This window comes from Epinephelus fuscoguttatus, linkage group LG13 (assembly GCF_011397635.1).
Source record: "Epinephelus fuscoguttatus linkage group LG13, E.fuscoguttatus.final_Chr_v1".
NCBI lineage: Eukaryota > Metazoa > Chordata > Actinopteri > Perciformes > Serranidae > Epinephelus > Epinephelus fuscoguttatus.
In genome coordinates, this window is record NC_064764.1 from 29776413 (window position 1) to 29797417 (window position 21005).

The following is a 21005-nucleotide window of genomic DNA, read 5'->3' on the forward strand; positions in this document are numbered from 1 at the left end:
TCAGTCGTCAACAGGAAGTCCACTCCCACCGCAGCATCAGCATCTCTCCTCACAGCAGGGTGACAGTGATGCTCATTCAGTCCCATATGTAACAGCAACCTGGAATAAGCATGTTCAGGGCGTTTGCTGGGAAAATATGGTATCTTTCTAAAATATATCAACTGGTTTGTAAAGTTGAAGAGATTTCTTTGAGCTCATTCATCGCTTTTACCCTGTCAAGTGATTTTTTTGTCACGTTCAAGAAGGAAATTGACACCATATGCACTTTAACATGCACCCAGAGATTGTCTCTCATTCATTCTGGACTACATCTATGATGCTTTTGTACTTTGCTTTAGGGACGTACTGTTTTGGGCTTAGAAGTTATAAGAAAGACCTAGAACAGGAGTTTTTTTTCTGTGTAATCTCATCATATTGCTGGCCAAGTTTTATATCCATAAATGGAAGGTATTAAAAACCAAACCCTCTGTCTGTACCTTTAAAAGGGAAGCAGAATCCTACATCAGGACTTTATATATCGCAAGCAATAGAAAAGCACAGGTGAATGATCTAAGTACATGGTAAAAATGTCTGTTTCCAAACCAAGAACACAACAATAGAATAGAACTCATTTGAGTGTAAAAAAGAAAACCATTTTGTGGGTACAGGGTTAGTTTACAGGGTTTATATATAATGACATCACAAGTTTGAGAGTTATCTGGTTTCTGGCTTTGAGAGAAAGTAGCTCATGTTCACAAATATTGATTGAACTTTCCTAGGCCATGAAAATAACATATTTGAATTCTTAATTTAGGTGGTCTTCCTCTTTAATAGATATTTTATCTGACAGAATTGTACAGTAAGAGTTTGTAAAAGGGCAATATGTGTATTATGATCCCAGTTGTCCTTAAGAAAACTGGTGCATCTGTGCAGATTCTTGATGTGCAAAAATACTTTAATTAGTTATTACCCTATGAGTGATAACGTGATCATCATGATGGCCTCAAACATTCATCAAGTCCAAGTGACCAACCAAACAGGTGTTTTGTGACACATTCTGCCCTTAGCCTATCTTATATTGTCTTACCTCATGTCCCAGTGATGCTGGTGTCCAGTTCTCCAACCAGTTTAACAGGTTGCAGGTAATTTGAGATGAGAAACTCACACTTGGAAGTGTCAACCTGGACAGGTGTCACCCAACAGTCCTGTCCACAATTTTCAGTAATTGATCTTTTTACAGTTTCTCCTCGATAATCCCTTACAGTGAGATCAACCACAAAGTTTTAAATTGATATACCAGCTCCAGACATAAGTGTTAATTTTACTTTCTTTGATCTTAGAAATAGAGATGTCAGCAACAGTGTTTTTTAAATTAAACAATTTTTATTTAGAAAAAAAAACATGAGCAATAACAACAAACGTGAAACATTAAGACATACATCTTTGGTTACAACAATATTAGCACCATTGTTAAAATGAGAAATATACATTTATTTTCCTTTAAACATTGTCATGCTTTACGTCCTTGTCATTGCATGTAGGTGACCGGCAGATAATGTAATAAATTCTTGACATAACCGTTGTTATGAATTACTGTGACATCTAATACTTATTTTGACTGACTTTCAAATCAAAATTTATGTGATATTCCCCATATACATACCAAACTGTAGCTCACCAAAGATGCTGGGGAACTTAATTTTGTTTTTATGCTGGAGTAAGTAAGAATACATTTAGTTGTATTTTACATCTAAAATGATTTTGCTTTGAAATGAAACTCAATGCAGTCATTATCTCTTATCTCTTAATCCCTGATTGAAAGCATTGTATTGTAGTTACATCTCTACAACTGTATGTGTTCGTAAGCAGGGTCTGTGCTTTCTGATGTTACCCGTGTGTAACTTATAATTGTATAATACTTCAGTTCAGTTACTGACAGAGATGCCGATGAGTGTTGGCTCTTCTTTATATTGTGATGTCATGTTTATTATAGCATTAAGAGTGGTTTTTCATAGTTCAGGGCAAAATGGTGTGTTTGTTTGACATTGCATTTTTGTACAAAACATTTCCTTTACATCCATAAACCTATAACAAACATTAAAACATAAAATTAATATTACATTCTTACTCTTTGAATCTCACTCATGGGAGCAATTGTCATATAACATGTGTGTGATTATGTAATTAGACCTTGTATTTTTATTTTTGCGCCTACAAGTGATCACATTAAATGCAATTAATGGTTTACGACCTATACCAGTTGTCCCTTGTGTGTGTAAGGCCTTCAGTTAATTATTTTTTGGGTAGTCCACATGGGAGCTTGAGAAAATTATCCATTGAAAATCAGAATTAGGGTGTACACAGTTCACCTTCTACCAAAACTCACACGAGGTCATTTTACACGCTTGCTATTGTCAATAGAGAGACTCAAACTGTATTTGTACAAAAGTAAAAATGCAAAAATTGAAATGTCTGACCAAGATGAATATGCCATCATGTTTGCTAGTGTATTTCACATTCTTCACCACATGGGGTAGCTGCCAGTTTTGAAGAGGTGCAGGGACAAAGTTTGACACTGCTGTTTGTGTTATCTTATTTTTTGCGTACTCTTCACATGTTCCCTACATATGTTCGTATAAATTGCACTTTTATTGGATTTTGGCACTCTTCTGTATGAAAACACGTCTGTGGCCATCTTTAAAGTGTTCTTGAATGCCTTTTTATACATTCATATATTCAAAGCTGTTAAAGAAAACATCTTTATCCTACCTATTACAGCGATATAAGGCTATACAATATAAAAGCCGCTGTACATACAGACTTCAGATTTTTCCTCTCATCTCTGCTCTAAAGTGAATTATGATCATGTTTCATATTATACAAAATATGCTCCCACTTTGTTCTCACTAAAGCCTCTCTCTCTGCAGTTTGTGGTTTTACATCGGATATAACAAATACCCAGAGAAGGAGGAGTGAACGTACTGCCCAGCATAAAGTCCTGAGGCCTGATCTGAGGGCAGCTGAATGTAAACAGTGTCCCCAGGTTGTAGAGGTAGTACTGCACTCCCTGATGCTTGATCTAGGAAACCCTTTTTGTATTCGTCATACGTGTACATCACTGGCTCATTGTTCCTCATCAGAGCCACCCACACGTTAGCTCCTTTGCAGTGAACATGGTAGGCAAAGTAATAAATGCCAGGCAAGTCACAGGTGAAGATTCCTGTGTCAGGGTTGTAGTTTTGGCGACCGTTGTACAGGAGCTTGTCAAAGATGACTGGAGTGCCCACAGGCGGGAAGGGAGTCGTTATTACTGCTGTGAATGCTGGCATTTCCAACCCACTGGCCCCCATCACTTCTGCCCCGTTGCCTCCATACTTGCCCTTCTTACCATAACCACCAGCCTTAACACCATCTAGTGCTGGGCCCATCTCAGAGAGCACTCCTGCCATGTCAGGAGACAGACCAGATGCTCCAGGTGGGCCTGGTGGTCCAGGAGGGCCAGGTAGACCTGGTTGTCCAGGGGGTCCTGATGAGCCCTCTTTCCCTGGGGGTCCTATGGGGCCAGGAAGACCTGGATTACCCTCACCTGCAATGCCTGATGGACCAGGTAGACCTCTCTCTCCTTTTGTCCCTGGAAGACCAGGAGGCCCGATTGGTCCTGCTGTGCCATCCATTCCAGGGATTCCTTTAGGACCTTGAGGTCCCACTTCACCAGGTAATCCACCTTGTCCTTTTGGCCCGGGAAGTCCTTGAGGACCAGGGTTACCAGGTAGACCTTTGTGCCCAGTGTCTCCTTTGGCACCACTTGGTCCTGGTGGACCTCTTGGTCCTGGCTCCCCACTCTCCCCAGGCAGGCCATCCTTACCAGGTATCCCAGTGGCACCAGGCTCACCCTGGGCTCCATCAAGCCCCTTAGGTCCTACTTCTCCACAGTCTCCTTTAGGACCAGGTGCACCTAAACCCCCTGGGGTTCCCATAGGGCCTGGAGGACCTGGTGGACCATTTGGTCCAGGGGGTCCAAGCATACCAGGTAGTCCACCGTGGCCCTTATCTCCTTTTGGACCTGGAAGTCCAGGTGGCCCACCCATACCTTTATCACCCTTTGGTCCTGGGAGTCCTGGTTTACCAAATCCAGGTAGTCCTGGCTTTCCTGGCAAACCTGGTGGTCCTGGATGACCTTTCCCACCTGGCATGCCTGGTTGTCCTGGCAGGCCATTTTGACCTGGCTTTCCTTGACCAGGTAGACCTGGTGGTCCAGGCGGTCCTCCTTCACCAGGTGGGCCTGCTGGTCCTACCTCTCCAGGATGTCCTTTCTCTCCTGGTGATCCTTGTGGCCCTGGTGCCCCATTCAACCCAGGTTTTCCAAATCCAGGCAGCCCTCTTGGGCCAGCAGGTCCTGGGGGGCCTGGAAGCCCTTTGTGACCAGGTTGTCCTGGCAGGCCCATCCCTTTGTCTCCCTTGGGTCCTGGTAATCCTGGTAGTCCTGGCAGACCTTTGTGACCTGGCTCTCCTTTGGGCCCTGGTTGGCCTGGTAATCCCTGTACCCCTGGTTTACCTATTCCTGGTATCCCAGGGGGACCTGGGGGACCCTGAGGCCCTGGCTGCCCAGCTGGCCCTTCTTCACCCCTAGGGCCCATTTCTCCTTGTGGTCCAGCCTCCCCATTTGCTCCTGGCTTGCCTGGCATTCCAGGCAAACCTGGTTTTCCTACTCCAGGCCCTCCTGTTGGACCAGGAGGTCCAGGTCGTCCCACAGGTCCAGGCAGTCCGTTCCCTGGAGGTCCAGGAGGCCCAGGAGGTCCTACAGATCCCTCTGGTCCAGGTGGTCCAGCTGGGCCTTGCTCTCCTTGTGGAATTCCCTCAGCACCACTAGGGATTGTCTGGCCTGTGGGGAACGAGAGAAATATTAAAGAAATAAACTGTAAAATAAAAATAATAATAAAAAAACTGAATGGATGTACACACACACAATGTACGTTATGATATTCAAAATAAAGAAACTGTTGTGCCTTTGCTGTGTTTTAGCAGGTGAAGTTGCACGTTCAAGATCTGAATGTATATTCTCGGAACTGTTTGTAGCAAATGTTTCCTGTCTCACCTTTGTCTTGTCCACCTTTATAGCCTCCTTTACGAGCAGTGTCTTTGCCCTTGTGCATGGGCATCTGGGGAAGCTCCTTCCTATAGTGGGGATACTGCATGTAGGGCACTTCTTTGCCGAGGTACTGTTGCTGGGGAAAGCCTTCTTTGGCCACGCCCATGTGTTGAAGGTGCTGCATCGGCTGGTACTGCTGAGGATGTTGCTTGTGTCCATAATATGCCCCAGCACCCACATAAGTGAGTACCGCGAGCTGTAGCAGCGTCAGGAAGTGGGGGGCAGGGAGCGGAGGCATGGCCAAGGCCTGTGTGGAAGGTAGAGGACGCAAAGTCAGTTTTTAAATCCCATAAAATAGTAAGTAGATCAAACATTGGTGTGGAATCAGGTTAGCATTTCTTGAAATACCATGAACCTTTGAGTGCATGAGACACGTGGGTGACCTAATTTTTAAAATGCAGGTAATGTGAGGTCACACTCTGTCTCCCTCTGCTGGATAGACATGAGAGCTACACAAGGACGGTGTGAACAGTGTTTTCAGTCAGTTGCACAATATGTGTGTATCACCCATACAATATTGTAATGACAAGGATCAGAATGTCAGCTTCTGCTCAGCCTTTCAGTAAATAGGCTGGTTGAATGTGGGCAATTAGCAAAAAACCAAAGTTGGTATTTATGTTAACTACTATTCTATCACTATTATTCTTTAAAAACATCATAATGAGTCCAGTTGTTTAGAGCTGTGTCATATGTTTTATGTATTTGTGTTCATGTTGGTCACTCTTATTACAAAACAAACAAATAAAAACCCAGGTGACTGGAAAAGTGATGAACAGGAAATAAATGCCAGTAAAAACAAAGAAATAATAATAATAAACATCATTTCCTTCAATGACTTCCTCAAAAAAATACATAAAAAGTTATAATAAGTGCCAAATAAAATGTCATCAACAACAGCAACAAAAGGGAAGGGCTTTAAATTTTTCAGTTTAATCAAATTTCTACTTAGCAAGAGTTGAACAATCACATGGACTTGAATACAGAAATATAATATAATTGAAATAATATAGATTGACTTGATCCTGAGGGAGTTCCTCAGAGAGATGATACACAATCTTCAGACTGATACAAAACACATTCAGATTAAAATTCTGGAAAGTTTTTTTCTCTATATAACCTTTTGGCCATGTCTCTAACCGCCAAATATTGCAGAAAAATGACTGTATGAAGGCAGTTATAAATCTTGACATTTGATGTGGAGTTCTGAGACAAACAATGCCCACTTTTCTTAAAACACATAGTACTTCTTAATTTTCATAATTTGTAATCTTTATTGATTGGATTGCTTATGTCAAATACTGGTTCGGTTCTTAAGGAGGGGACACTATACTTTCAGACTAGTGCAAACGAAATGTCCAAAATACATTTAGGCGTCTATTTTAGCTCAGATTTGTGTTCTGGAAAATTATGCAAAAAGTGCATATTTAATAACATAATGCACAATTTGCATAGTTAAACATAAAATTTCAGAAAACGTGTTAAAAAGTCTTAATACCAGTAACCACCTGGGGAAGTTTGATGCTAATATGTCAACAAAATGAAACGAGAATTTTGAACCTGGCTTTACCCAACGCTGAGATTTGTGCTCCGGGAATGTATGCAAATAATAATGCTTCATTTGCATACTTGAACATAAAATTTCAGAAAATTTGTAATACAAAAAAACTGTCTTAATGTAAGTAATCAGCTGGGGAAGCTTCAAAATGATATCTATTGGTTTAAAATGTTACCCGATTCACCTGTAGTGTCTCCCCTTATTGTGGTGATTTATAACCTAATTGGAAAATATAATGCTTGAGAACAATAAGTTAAAATGTGCATTAAGCATAAGCTTAAGCTGAAATGGGGTCTGGTAAACTCTTACAAGCCATTTAAAAATGAATACAAGACAAATACCAATGTGTCACTCTCACTGGGTAAACTGAGATGAACTGCAGTTACTGTAGCTGTCCACAAGATGGAGCCACACTTAATGTCTCACAGAATCTTTTCAATGTCCCCTGATGTCTATATTTAAGTAGTATCATTAAATTATATCATATATCATTACTTTAAATATGAGTAGAGAAAAATGTGATGCCTTTGAGTCGATTAACCAAAGATGCTTGAATACAAGTGCCATGATTAATTAGCTGTGCTGTCTGTGTGGTGACATTAGAATGAGAACAACTGTTTGAACATGCATTCATCACATTATACACAACCTTTTTTTCTTTCTCTTTTTACAAGTGTGTGAAGTATTTCTACCACCTCCTAGTTAACTCAGTAGTATGCACACCACTCCTGCTGGTATTAATAAGAACATTCTTGTCGTTCCTGCATCATTGCAACACATTCAGCCAGATATTGACACACAAAGGAGTCATAAAAATAAAAGTTCTAATTAATGACACAAAAAGTCAAGTGAGAACATGACAGAAGAAGAAGCCTGGTCCAACAATTACATTTCCAAAGAAGCAGAGTTGTGTGCCAACTGTTCAGTTCAGACCAAGCTAAGTTTTCTGCTTCAGATGGTCAGTAACTGAGCAAGTCAAGGGGGTTTTATTTGGCTCCACAGCCCATGAATAACCCACTATAATCTGCTTCTCTGAGTGTCTCCAGTCACTCTTTACACGTGCCATTTCCACCCCAGTCTCAGTCTACTCATCTCCTGCCACTCTCATTTTTATTACAGCCAACTCATCTGTAGTTTTCTAATTCACATCCTAAACCACATCCTCAGTGTCCATTCCATCACTGGCTCTTTGGATCTTTTCCGCCCTCTGAGTTTTTCTCAGTCGACTGGTGATTTTGACATGGCTGTGCCACTGTCTCCCCCGATGAGAGCTGGCCTTTGAAAGAAGCTCACCTAGCTTCCACAGCGACAGAGGCCAGACATGCCAAAGAGTCCGGAGGAATGCCGATGACTTTTTCCAACAAGAACTTCGACCTATTTTTCAACGGAAGCTGTGGTCTGTTCTCAGTATCCTAATCGACAATGTGAGGTCTATTGATCATACAGAGTTGGAGAGGAAATGGACAAGAATGAAGTTGATCTCTGAGCATGAAAACCTGAGCATCAAGGCTTTTCTATTGTCTGTGTGAGGCTGTGTTGAGATCCCCAAGCAGATCAAAAAGGAAATATACCCAGTCTAATAAGAGAAAGAGAAGAATATATACTGTTTCTCTTAAAAGACTAAAAGGAATGGAAGTGTGTGAAGGCCTGAGGATGATTCTGGGATTCAGAACAGTCAGATGAAGTCGAACTACATGAATGATTAATATGTACAACGACTAAAACATTTTTCATCAGTATATTATCGATTTAGAACTCTTTACAAATGGTGACACTATGTATGTTTGTATTGTAGGGTATGACTGAAAGACAAGACAAGTCTAGGAGATGGAGGCTGGTTGTTGAGGTAAGATGAAAGAGGTTCACAGATCCTGAGACATTTGTCACGTTAAAATATTCAGACACACTTTTGCAAACAAATACTCACCATCAAGAAAGCTATTTGAAGTGTCTCAAGTGCCTGAAATGCTTTGAGGTTTTGTGAAAAAGGGTTAAACTTTAATGGCTTCTTTTCTGGCACAGAAGCCCCCAAGCCCCTCCATACATTGGAATGATATTTATGTCACTAAATGAACAATTAAAGGACCAGTGTGTAGGATTTAGGGGGCTCTATCAGTAGAAATGGTATATAATCTTCACAACTATGTTTTCATTAGTTTTAATTACATGAAAGTAAAACTGAAAAAACACAGATGCCGCTGAGACGTGGCGTGTCATGTGTATGCCACCCCTAGCACACAATAGACGTGTTGCGCTGCAGCTTGTCAACAAATGACCACGCAAAGTTATTACTACTTTTGCTAAAAGATCTGTACCTCCTCTACCTATGCATTAGCTTAAAGGGATAGTGCACCCAGAAATGAAAATTCAGCCATTATCTACTCACCCGTATGCCGACGGAGGCCCTGGTGAAGTTTTAGAGTCCTCACATTCCTTGCGGAGATTGGCGGGGGGAGCGACTAGCACACCTAATGGCTGACGGCGCCCCAGACTAACGTCCAAGAACACAAAATTGAAACCACAAATTATCTCCAACATGCTCATCCATAGTGATCCAAGTGTCCTGAAGCCCTGACATAAAAATTTGTTTCGAAAAACGTCATATGAACTCTGTTTTTAGCCTCACTGTAGCCTGTAGCTCTGACTACTTCTCTGTGCTCCGCGTACTGATGTCCAGATTCTCAAGTGCAGGCATCGCCAATTCCCAGTCTGAGCAGCATAGACTTTGCTCATCCGTTGGCATTGCTTTGCATTTGAAACAACTACACCACCAGGTTTCCAGTGCTCGACTCCAGTATTTTGTGGCTGGCTGAGGGTTAGGCTCATGAGCTGTGGCGGCTGCTTCGTCCAGTAGCCTGAGTTCCCTGTCCGTATACTCGGGCTCAAACAAATACGGCTCAACAAAGAAATGCTGTTCCTCCTCAGTTTCAAAGTCTTCAGACATGTTGGGCTGTCCTTTGCTAAAAGACCATAGTGCAAATTATCTTTTAGCTGCTGTGGTTACCGTTGTCTCCCTGCGGTGCATGTGTCACGTGATGTAAACAGGGGTAAGCAAAGCTCATGCTTTCGCTGGTCTCGCGCAAGTGCAGACCAGTGAGGCTAAAAACAGAGTTCATATGACGTTTTTCGAAACAACTTTTTATGTTGGGGCTTCAGGACACTTGGATCACTATGGATGAGCATGTTGGAGATACTTTGTGGTTTCAATTTTGTGTTCTTGGACATTAGGTGTGCTAGCCACTCCTCCTGCCGATCTCCGTAAAGGATGTGAGGACTCTAAAACTTCACCAGGGCCTCCGTCGGCATATGGGTGAGTAGATAATGGCTGAATTTTCAATTTTGGGTGCACTATCCCTTTAAAATCATGTGTAAGGAGCCCCTAATTAAACTTGATTTCCCACCTGAAGAGCTGATCTCCAGAGCGGTGACTCGCCAGGCAATATCATTTTGGCCACAGTCTTTATAATGACAGGATTATGGGTCATTTAGCTAGCTAGCAAATATTTTTCAACCTCAACAAGTCTCTCCTCATCCATTCTTTGTCACACATGAGACAGCAACAGCAACAGAGTTCTCTTCATGCATCAATAGTGAGGAGAGGAGTCGAACTGCTATAGGAGCAGAGAAAATGAGCTGCAATGGGAGCTGGTATGTAGAAGAACACGTGGGGGAGGGGGGGGGGGGGTTCATAGAATGAGCCGTTTATATCTACAGAGCGGATCCTCTTCCATGGAGTCTGCCATGTCAATTCTGCAGTAGCTCAGAATTAACAAGAGGCTCTAGACAGGACCATCTGTGTTTTTGCGTCGGCCACTATTCTCCTACATGCTTAGCACGTGAAAGAAGTTTCAGTTGGTTGCAATTTGTAACCTCACCACTAGATGCCAATAAAATCCTACATACTAGACCAGGGTTCAGCAAGCTTTACTATCAAACAAGCCATTTTTGACCAAAAATAACAACAAAAAAAAATAAAAACAAAAACACAGCAAACAAAAACAAAATCCTGTAAAACAGGCCACAAACATATGTTAGCCTCATAATGAAGAGATAATACAACCTATCAAGTCAAGGTGGCTATTCTGCAGTGGAAGTGGAAATTATCATGGTTCTGGTCACACTGTAGGAGAGAAAATTGTCATTAGGCATTTTTCAGAAATAAAAAGCCTTAAATCTTTATTTTATGTAAATGTGATTAATGATGGGATGGAGGACAAGCCTGCAGTAAGTGCACTTTTGACATATTTTCATTAATGATTTTCTTACAAATACTCAGTATTGAGTATTCAAAGAGCTCTCCACTGGGGTAAATTAAATGATAAGATCAGTGTTGTCCATGTCTTCTACGATTTGTATAAAACTTACTCACAGAATTTACAGAAACTTTAAATCATTAAAATGTGATATCACGATAGTTATTAATTAAAAATATTTATGTTATATTTTTTGGTTTTAGCTGCACTGAGATCAGTTATTTAGAATGTATATATTTCTCCTAATATGAGCATATGACCAAGTACATAAATAGGTTTATGAAAATAAAGTTTTACAACCTTTTAACTGCCGGGAAAAAGCACCCAGCAGTGGTGGTATGTGCATGTAGATGCATACATATATGTATGTGTGTGTGTGTGTGTGTGTGTGTGTGTGTGTGTGTGTGTTTTTAAAGGGTTGGAAATATTTTGAAAAAACATGTGACCACAGATCAGAGAGACCATACAACAAGGGTCTGTTCAGTGTCACAGAGCAACACCATGATGTTGTCATAGCGACCGCAGAGTGATGGAAACACCTCCTGTCTTTACCTGGTGTGCTTTTCTCCAACACATTATTCTACATAAGTGTTACCTCCAGAGCGACTCGTTCATACAGCCGAGCCACTTTCACACACCTGACATAAACATTAAGCGGCATATTCCCATGTTTTCACTGCAGGGTGCAGTTAAAAGAAAGTGACTATGAAGAGGTGCATTACACCAATTAGCTTTATTTTAAAACACTAGTGCCATCCCTACAGACGTGAGACATGAAGTCACATATAAATGTGCCACAGCTGTGAGAAGTCATGATGGCGTGAGTAACGTGGCGTGAGCTGTTTCTCTCATTTGTGAGATTTACAGTTTAATTTTTCACACGCTGGTGTAAAACAATCTGGCTCCCTCACGGATGACTCTCTGACAAGAAGTCATTTATAACAGGAACAGCAGCCATGTTCTACATTTTCATGCCAGGCAGATGTCACCCATGTGTCATTCAGTGTGTCAAATCTTAGACAAAAGAATACATACACAACATCATGTGCAATGGAGACCTATTTATGATCACTTTCAAAAACAAGTTCAAATAGTTTCCGAGAAGTGATCAGTTATGTATTTATGTATTATGTATTTACTTTACCTAAAAGAATGTTTCAATGCAACATATCTAAAAGCCTTGTGATTTGTTGGCTTTGTAAGTCTGTATGTATTTTCCTTGCTCCATACTGCAATCTAGAAATGTCATTTTTGTCCCTGGGATCAGACTGTCACACCGCCTGTGTAAAATGCTGCGATAATTCAGTAACAAAGTCCCAATGTCCTCAAACATGTTCGTCAGAAACAAAAAGTATCTTAGTTTGTTCCTATTGCTACTATTGGTCCAATTTGTATGTCATATCAAACTACAAACGTTACTAAGAATAAATGAACAAGTTTCAAACGTAAAATTTGGTCAGGTTTTGTAGTTTGTAAACTTCTTGTGTCTGGATCAGCTGTAGACTGACTTGAGGGAGATGGCTGCCATCTTTATTTCAACATAGATGAGTGTACTGTGCTCTTGCTGCCACTAGACGGCACATAAAAGTGATCATGGGTGTTGACGTTTGGTCATGGACCTTCCATGTCCAGAGATGTAAAAAGGTACCCTGGTTGTGTTGGTTGTTGACGATCTGGGACACTGTGTTCTGCCTGTTACATGCATTGTCCTCTGAAAATTTAAAATTTACGCACTGTGAATATAGATGCACTATGTTGGTAAAACACCGTAAATTGATGTCTTTTTTCCTCCAACAACTAACGCATGTGGTTGGGTTTAGGAAAAAAGAACAGGGTTTGGCTTTATCATCTTACGGGATGTGAACACCGCTCTCCCGGGTGAAAGTGTTTGTTGGATCCTCTGACCTTTACTTTTGTTCTTGTGCTGAGCGCCGTTACCGGCCGCATATCATGCTGACGTTAAAGGACGGCTTTTTTCGGCAGTGCCCGACGCCACAAGTCATTGCTCAAGCGCCAGATTGCGATGACTTCGGAGTGAGACCAGGTTGGTTGCATGGAGTATGCACACAATAGGGACGTACTACTTGCCCTGAACTTTGACCCTCTTACTCATGCATCTGTTACCATGGAGATAAAACAACTTGCTCTTCACTGAGCTAGTTATTATGGCATACATTGTAGAATGTAAAATATTATAATCATGATAGTAAAGTAAGACGCTATACATTTCTATATCATTATTTAATAATTATGCCCTCTTATTGTTGATTGTTGTATTGATTATGTTATTCAATTCAACAATTATTATTCCTATTATTATTCAACTGGTCATCAGTCACCAAAATGTGCTGCCATCCATCATTGTGACTCCTGACAGCGGCTGTGATGTATTCTTTGCTGCACAGAGGATTGTAGGTCAGAACAGCCAGAAAAGCATGCTGGCTTGTATACTGCAAAATCGGACCAGATGTAGTAGAACATCCTGGTATGTTTGGCATACTGCATTTGACATACTATGCATTGGGACATACTAAATCTTTTTCTGGCATACTATAGTATGGTGGTATGGATATTGGAACGCACAGCATGAATGAGGTCAACAGGACTAAGTTAAGCAGAATGAAGTATAAGGTGCAATAAACTCAAAATGTAATATCCTCATATGAAGACACAGGGTCCCAGAAGTGAGGTTGAAGTTTGCCCAAGGGCATAATATTCAGTAAACTTTATAATCTTATGTATATGGCACTAATAAAATAGCAAACATAGGGAAATAGTAATTATTCATTGACTGTTTTCACACTTGCCACATCGTCTTGAGTTCTTCTATGAGTTGTCACTCACACATTAACCATGCAACAACAGCCTACAGGGACAAGGAGGTACAAATATCTGCAGTTCGGACCCTAACTTTTCAACATCTGCTGCCAAAATCATGTGTGGCTGGTCACACACCACTGAGCTCTCAGCATGTCCTGCCTGGCCCAGACAGTCTCAAAAATAAGCAAACCTCAGAGTCGTCCACATCATGTGTACCGTTTGTGTATGTGTGTGCCTCTGTTTCCCCGACTACTTCCAGATGTCCATCTTTTTTGACATTTTAAATAAACGCAACATAGTAAATCGCCCGTCAGGTGTGCAATGTGAGAGGACTCGTGGGCATCATGTGTCTGTAAGATGTTGTTCTTGCTGAGTCAACCTTCGCCCAGCGGAAGCTGAGGTGTCGTCTACTGTGGTTTATACAAGCTGCGATCTTCAGAATCTCATTAAAACCACAGCAGCTGTGCAATCCCCTGAACAAATGTGATGAAAGAATAATGTAATGAAAGAATAAGGCTATCAAAACTGCAGTGTGTGGAAATGAACCTCATCTTCCTGGTTACTTCTGATTTACCATTGCATGTAAGGAGAGGACATTAAAAACAGAAATATGGACACATTTGGAAGGCTCACACTTGACAAAGGGATGCTCACTGCAAAAACAAGAAATCTTTTCGAACTTCAAATTTTTAAACCTCTTAAAAAATGTGTCAGAGTTCAACAAAGTTATTGACACAAGATCAAATGCTTTAGAATTACCATCTATCTTTTTCTTTGTTGTTGTTGCATCAGTATTTCTATCAAACATAATAATAAGGAATTCACTACAACGTCGAGGTATATTCCAAACACACTACAGGTCTGAGTAATTCTGAGTTCAAGTCTGAATGTAGCTTGGCTTTAGTGTCAAGGGTCAAAGTTGGGGGATTGTATATCTGATGAAAAAGATACTGCTGTTACAGGGAAAAGGGGCAGCCTGCAAACAGCTCAGTCAGGTTTAGGAAGAAAATGTTGGTATTGTATGTTTCTGCAAACCAAACATAAGTTACATTTACATGTTTCATATGCATGATATCAATGTTTCTAAAGTGAGGTGTTTTTGTTTTTTTTTAAACAGCTTGCACTCAAAACTTTTAATTTAGTACAATACTGTAACATAAAGGTTTTTGGTACACCAGACACAAAACCAGTGTGTCACATGACCCTTGTCTAACAGGAATTTAATGTCAGTTTAACACATCTATTTTGTTGCTGTCTATGTCATATGAGCCTAAAAACATTAAGTGCACATTTTACAACATTGTTTATTATTAAATTATAATATATTGTGGCAAGCTTGGGTTTCTCAATCACTGGAATTAGGCAAAGAGACCCAGACAACATTTGCATATGGGGCTCATGTGGATAGTAAATGTGCTGAAAAATTGACTGTCCACAGGTTCAATAATGGCCCCATACCTATTGCCCACATGGTTGATTTTACCCAAGTGGGCTGGAGATAAGATCTCCATGTTGGGCTCATGCCAACTTGGTACCCAGGTAGCCCAAGCATAACCCATGCATGGCCCATTAGGGTAAACCCATCCATGTAGGCAATTGGCATGGGGCCATTATTGAACCCGTGGACAAAGGGGCTGAAAAATGGGCCCTGTATGTACAGATAATGATAATAATGTACAGATAATGTAATGTACGCAATGTGGTTTGCAGAAACATACAATACGGACATATTTTCTGGAGTCTGGATTGCCTGCAATCATATTGTCACTGTTTGTTAAATGTGCTGTATGTAACTCTGGAGAGTATAGTTGATCGTTGGGTCTCATTCTCATACATTCATTCATTTTCCTGGAGCCTATATCAGCTGAGGAGAGGGGTACACCCTGGACAGGTCGCCACTCTAGGCAGACAATCATTTACGCTCACATTCACACCTAGGGCCTATTCAAAGTCACTGATTAACCTAACTTGCATGTCTTTGCACTGTGGGAGGAAGCCGGAGTACCTGGGAAAAACCTGCACTGACACGGGGAGAACATGATGCAAGCTCCACACAGAGGGGCTCCCCCACCCCGGGGTTCAAACCAGTAACCCTCTTGCTGTGGGACAACAATGTTAACCACTGCTACATGCCGCCAAGTCTCATTCCCAGGTCATCAAATATCTTCACTCTGAGTTGGTGGTTCAGTCTGACTACCAACCCAAAGCGTCTGCATTTGATGATGTGGGAATAAAAGAATAAAAAAAAACCCACTAGTAGCACTGAAGCCCAACGTGGTAAGATTAATGTAAAAGTTACACTCTTTTTAAGCTGTTGTAATTTGCATCATACACGTCAACACCCAGCAATGCTGGACAGGAATAACATAAGAGATACAAAAAATGTGGGGGAGCTGCTGCTGGCTGATTCCTCAGCCATGGAAACACACCTGTCTCTGGTGTCCTGGATTTATATTCCTCAAGCACACACACACACACACACACGCGCACACACACACACACACGCACACACACAGAGCACAAAATCTGGCTCTTGGACAAACAGTGACAGAGCTCAGCTGATGGGACAAGACAGCCAACATTCTTCCTCAAAAGCGCTTCTCTATTTAATCTCTCCTCTCATGCGTTGGACTGAGATGGAAATATCAGCTCTGTGTCTCCTCGTCTCCAGACACATCTGTCTATTCTCTCCCTTCTGTCAGATACAGACGACTCTCTTCTCGCCGTCTCCCTTTCTTCCTGTGTCTCTGTGTGAACAGAGCGATGTCTGTTCTGCACCGTCTTCACCCTCTGCCTCAAGTCTGTCTTTTTGCCCTTTCTGGCCCTTTTTCTCCCGGTGCACTGACCTCAGGCACTCGGTGACCTCGCAGATTTCTCTGTCTCTTAAAACTACCTTGCTAACAGAGCAGGGACAGGCACTACAGAAAAGTCCAGGGGTGATGATTTGTGAGAGGCCAACTAGTAACGATTGCATTCTGGGCAAAGATTTCACACTAAATAAGGTGTTTAACTGTTCGTACATGAGCACACATGCATATGCATTTACTTTCCTTGGGCTCGATGCTTGCATATATAGAAAAAAAAGCATTACAGAAGCATTGCAGAAGCACTAAGCCATTAAACTATTCTATTATTCGGCTAAATTAGGTCTTTGAGTTCCTCCTTCTGCAGCCTGACCAAAAGCTACCATTTAAATCCTGCTGAACATGTTTGGCAAACCACTCTGCCTTCCTCCCTGCACCGCAAACCATTTACAAATTTATTCTTAAGCCAGCCGTGCCTGTGCACTCAATCTTGGTAAGTGCACTGACGTTGTGGTTTCTCAGCGAGAGGGGAAAAACATTTGCAGCTCCTCGGCTCCCTAAACACAGCTTTTATCACAAAGCACACCTCGTAAAATTAACACCTCTTCAAGTCACGCTGCAAACGTCCTCGCTCAAACAAACCTCGTAGACAACCCAGAGGAGCACGGCTACACCACACACACACACACACACACACACACACACACACACACACACAGACAGTGCCACAGCTGTGCAGCTAAATGACCAAAGTGTTTACTCCTGTCCCTCTCCTGCACCATACTATTATTCTTGCTTTGCATTGGGTCCTTTTGTCCTTTTTGTGCGGTGCATTCCTGAAGTTTGCAGAATGATGTGTACAGGAGGGTAAAATGTTGTATGTGCACACAGACAAATACAAACACACACTCCATTCGAAAGGTTACTCTTTGTGCACAGGAGCAGCTATATGTCTTCTGTCACCCTTTACACACAAGGAGGTCACTGCAGGGGCAATACACTGATTTTATACCCACGATGCAATGCAATATTGATTAATAAAGGAAGAAGCGAAAGGCAAGAGGAAAGAAAGAAGGTCTGTGTGAAGAAAAGAAGAATTTTTAATTAGGTGAGGAATACCGAAAGCCTTTAGAGACTTGATTTTTTTTTTTTACTTGCACGCAATATAATGTGTATTTTACTGTAGCGTCATGCACACAGATCAGATCAGCAAAGACACTTCACATTAATAATCAAACAAGAGAAAAAGATTAGTTCTGCATCCTAACAAAGCACCAAAAAACATTTTATTGTGATTTTCTCAGAACACCTGCAGATCTGTGTTGATGCCAATTTTAAAATGGATCCAGAATATCTTTCCTTACATTGTTCTCATTCATACTCATGCAGCTAAAGAACTGCGGCCTTTGATTTGTAAGGCAGAACCACGTGAATGACTGGAGACTGTTCTGAAAACCAGTACAAATCCCACTTCAGCTATAGCATCAGACTAACAGGCTTCACGTGAAACTGAACATCTGATCAAGACGAGGAATTCTAAATATATAGATTAAAATATATAAATTTCATCCTTTAGCGGGTGAATCATTCAATAGTCGTTGTGGCTGACAAAGCACCAAACAAATGAGCTTTACCAGAGCATTACTAAGCAAATTCCAGTGAGACAAAGCTGCTCAGAGCCAAAGACTGTGTTTGCTCTACAGTCTCTTCTCACCAAACTGCTGCTCTTAACTCCATCACATGCATCTGACAGTTTGGCTTCAGCTCTCTGCACACACGCACACACGCACACAAAACATTTCCCTCACAGTTTGATGCACACAGCATACTTCGGCTCTCTGGAGCTCGGGAGAAAGCAGACTAATTACTGTTGGGATGCAGCAGCCTGGGAAACACCACGCTAGCTTATATGCGAGCTGTTCTGCCTGCTTCTCTGGAGGATGATGATGTGCAGGAATGATGCTGACTGCATAGCTAAAGGGCATATTCATGAGGCCTTTCAGATCCCCCAGAACAGCCATCACTGACATTTATTTTTTGTGACAATAGGGATTAAAATATGCAAATAATTTGGACTAAAAATATCAACGATAAAGAGTCATGAACATTTATCTTTTGTTCTCAATTTAACATTTATCATGATATATTTAAATGAGAGCCTCAGTTTAAAGCTTTAATCAGAGCTGAAGTCCTAATAATTCATTTACACTATGAATTTCTGACAAAAAGCAAACTCTAAGTTAACTAATTAGAAGATGTATTGGATATTGGATGCATAGCATGCAGTGCAACAACTCACAGAACACACAAACTCTTCATTAAAGGCAACTTTCATGCAGATGCACGAGAAAACACTTGTGCAATTCACACAATTTACTTACTAAAGGAGATAAAAAATCAAATGAAACACGTTAAAAGGAGAATAGGACAATGCTTACCTTTGTGAGTGGCCGTTTACGGGGATATAATCACTGCAGTCAGACTAACAGACAGAATAGCAGGCAGACAGACAACCACACAGAGGGAACCCCGGAATATGTGCTCATAACAGACGCACACCTTGTGGACACAGCTTATATCTGCTAGAGGGTGGAGCCACTCTGGTGGGTGGGATACACAGAGAGAGACAGAGAGGAAGGGAGGGATGGAGGGATGGAGACTTGACCAAGAGTAAATATAACCTCCCCAAAAAAAGTTATGCCATAATTTATAGCGGCAAAACATGCTCACATCCCCCCGCTGAGTGCCCACGGTGGATGACAATGATAAACAGGAATGTTTCCCTCATTAATGGTGAGATCTACGGGCCACTGTGTGCAGTAAAAAAGGAAGTCATTATTCGTCTGTATGAGCCCAGACGAGCCCGAGCTGGCTGTTAAAGATCACCTGTCCTGGCACACACCTGGGAAACAAGTGGGAAACAGCCGAGGATGCGGACAGACAGACAGACAGACAGACACTCAAGATCAGGCATACAGACTATATTATATTTATAGCATTTGAACACTTGTGCATCACAGACATTAGCTCTACATATAGAAATGTGTGTGCATATTCAGAAGTGTGAACCGAAGACATTTATTTTCCAGATAATGACACTGCTGTTTGGTGAGACTTTAACTCCCTGATGGGGAATATGTGATGTCCACTTCTGGCTCCAAAAAAACCAACATGGCCATGACCGTAATTCCTGAACTCGAGGCTTCAAAACAGGAGTCCACAAACAAATGAGTGACGTCGTGGTAGCTACATCCATTATTTTAAGTCTATGGCACGTAAGCTGTTGGGAGCTGTGTTAGATGGGTCAAACAAACATGGACTTTGAACCAGGAGACCGCTATTAGTGTAAAACCAAAAGCCAACGTAGGGACGTGACTTTGCGGACTTGACAAAACTACACAAAGTACTTTATGTAGCTATTTTACATAATTATGCATAGTATTTTAGCCGATACAACCTAGTCTAGTTTCGAAGCCATTGAATACTGGTGCTTGGGCAGTGACTTCCCTGTCGGACATCAATGAAAAAAGCTGTCCTTTCACGCTGGCATGATACATGGTTGGGTGCCGTCACTGTGTAATGGCGCCTGATGGTGTCAAGGGAACAACAACGCAAGTTGAGGAGGCAAAAGTCAGATTAGGGCGGACAGGAGGGGTGATGGATGGGTCCAACAACCACTGTCTTTCACCTGGGAAGCCGGTGTTTGCTTCCCCATATGAATGTAAAGCTAAACCCTGTTATTTTTTTCTCAACCTAACCATGTGCGTTTGTTGTTGAAGAAAAGAAACCAAACATCAAATCGCAGTGTTGTACCAGCAAAGTACATTTATTTTGAAAGAAACTGTATGTAAACTGTACATTTACTGTGAAAACGGAAGTGTATTTTGAAAAGACAATGCATGTAACAGGCAGAGGTTGACACGGCGTCCCAGAACGTCAACAACAGCTGCACCCAGGCTACCTTGTCACACTTGTCACGGAAAGTCCACGACCAAGCAGCGATATGTGATGAGGTCAGAGTGAGATTGTGTTGACCAATACCACAATCGTTTCTTAAAGTTTTTCTTTCCCTAAACCAAACTGTGACCACTTCACAAGAAAACTCTTCATAACAGACTATGCACTGACATTGGTTTCATGTTACCAGGGTGTAATTTTAACACATTTTGTGCACACCACTGTGTAAATGCACTGTAAAGACCTACTGTTTATTTCACATATTCTTGTAAGACTGTGTTGTATATTACATTGTTGCGTTCCCTGATAGCTTAAAATAAAATAAAATAAAATAGAGATAAAAAAAACTTGCTTTATTGTTATGAAGTAAAGGTTGACTGCACAATGTAATGGCTATGGAATAATGATGACATCAACACTAAGGCTCACTTTCACTATACAATTCTGTCTGCCAAAAGACACGATTTCCTGAAAAAATGAAGGCTTGA

The 21005-nt window shown here is 41.4% G+C and overlaps 1 protein-coding gene across 1 annotated transcript; it reads right to left on the reverse strand.

The window, feature by feature from the left end:
* Positions 1 to 1426: 1426 nt before the first annotated feature.
* col8a1a (collagen, type VIII, alpha 1a) lies at positions 1427 to 19111 on the reverse strand. Its single transcript, XM_049593587.1, has 3 exons — positions 18999 to 19111; positions 5075 to 5375; positions 1427 to 4861 (listed from the first exon to the last, which is right to left on the reverse strand). The coding sequence occupies exons 2-3, from the start codon at positions 5364 to 5366 to the stop codon at positions 2916 to 2918; spliced, it is 2238 nt and encodes a 745-aa protein (XP_049449544.1). The 5' UTR covers positions 5367 to 5375; positions 18999 to 19111; the 3' UTR covers positions 1427 to 2915.
* Positions 19112 to 21005: the final 1894 nt, after the last annotated feature.

What these genes read in the sequence shown, in the direction of transcription:
- col8a1a (XM_049593587.1), bottom strand. Translation starts at nt 5,366, where the DNA reads ATGCCTCCGCTCCCTGCCCCCCACTTCCTGACGCTGCTACAGCTCGCG. An exon ending in TAAAGGTGGACAAGACAAAG is followed by an intron (nt 4,862 to 5,074) that starts GTGAGACAGGAA and finishes CGTTCCCCACAG; the next exon opens with GCCAGACAATCCCTAGTGGT.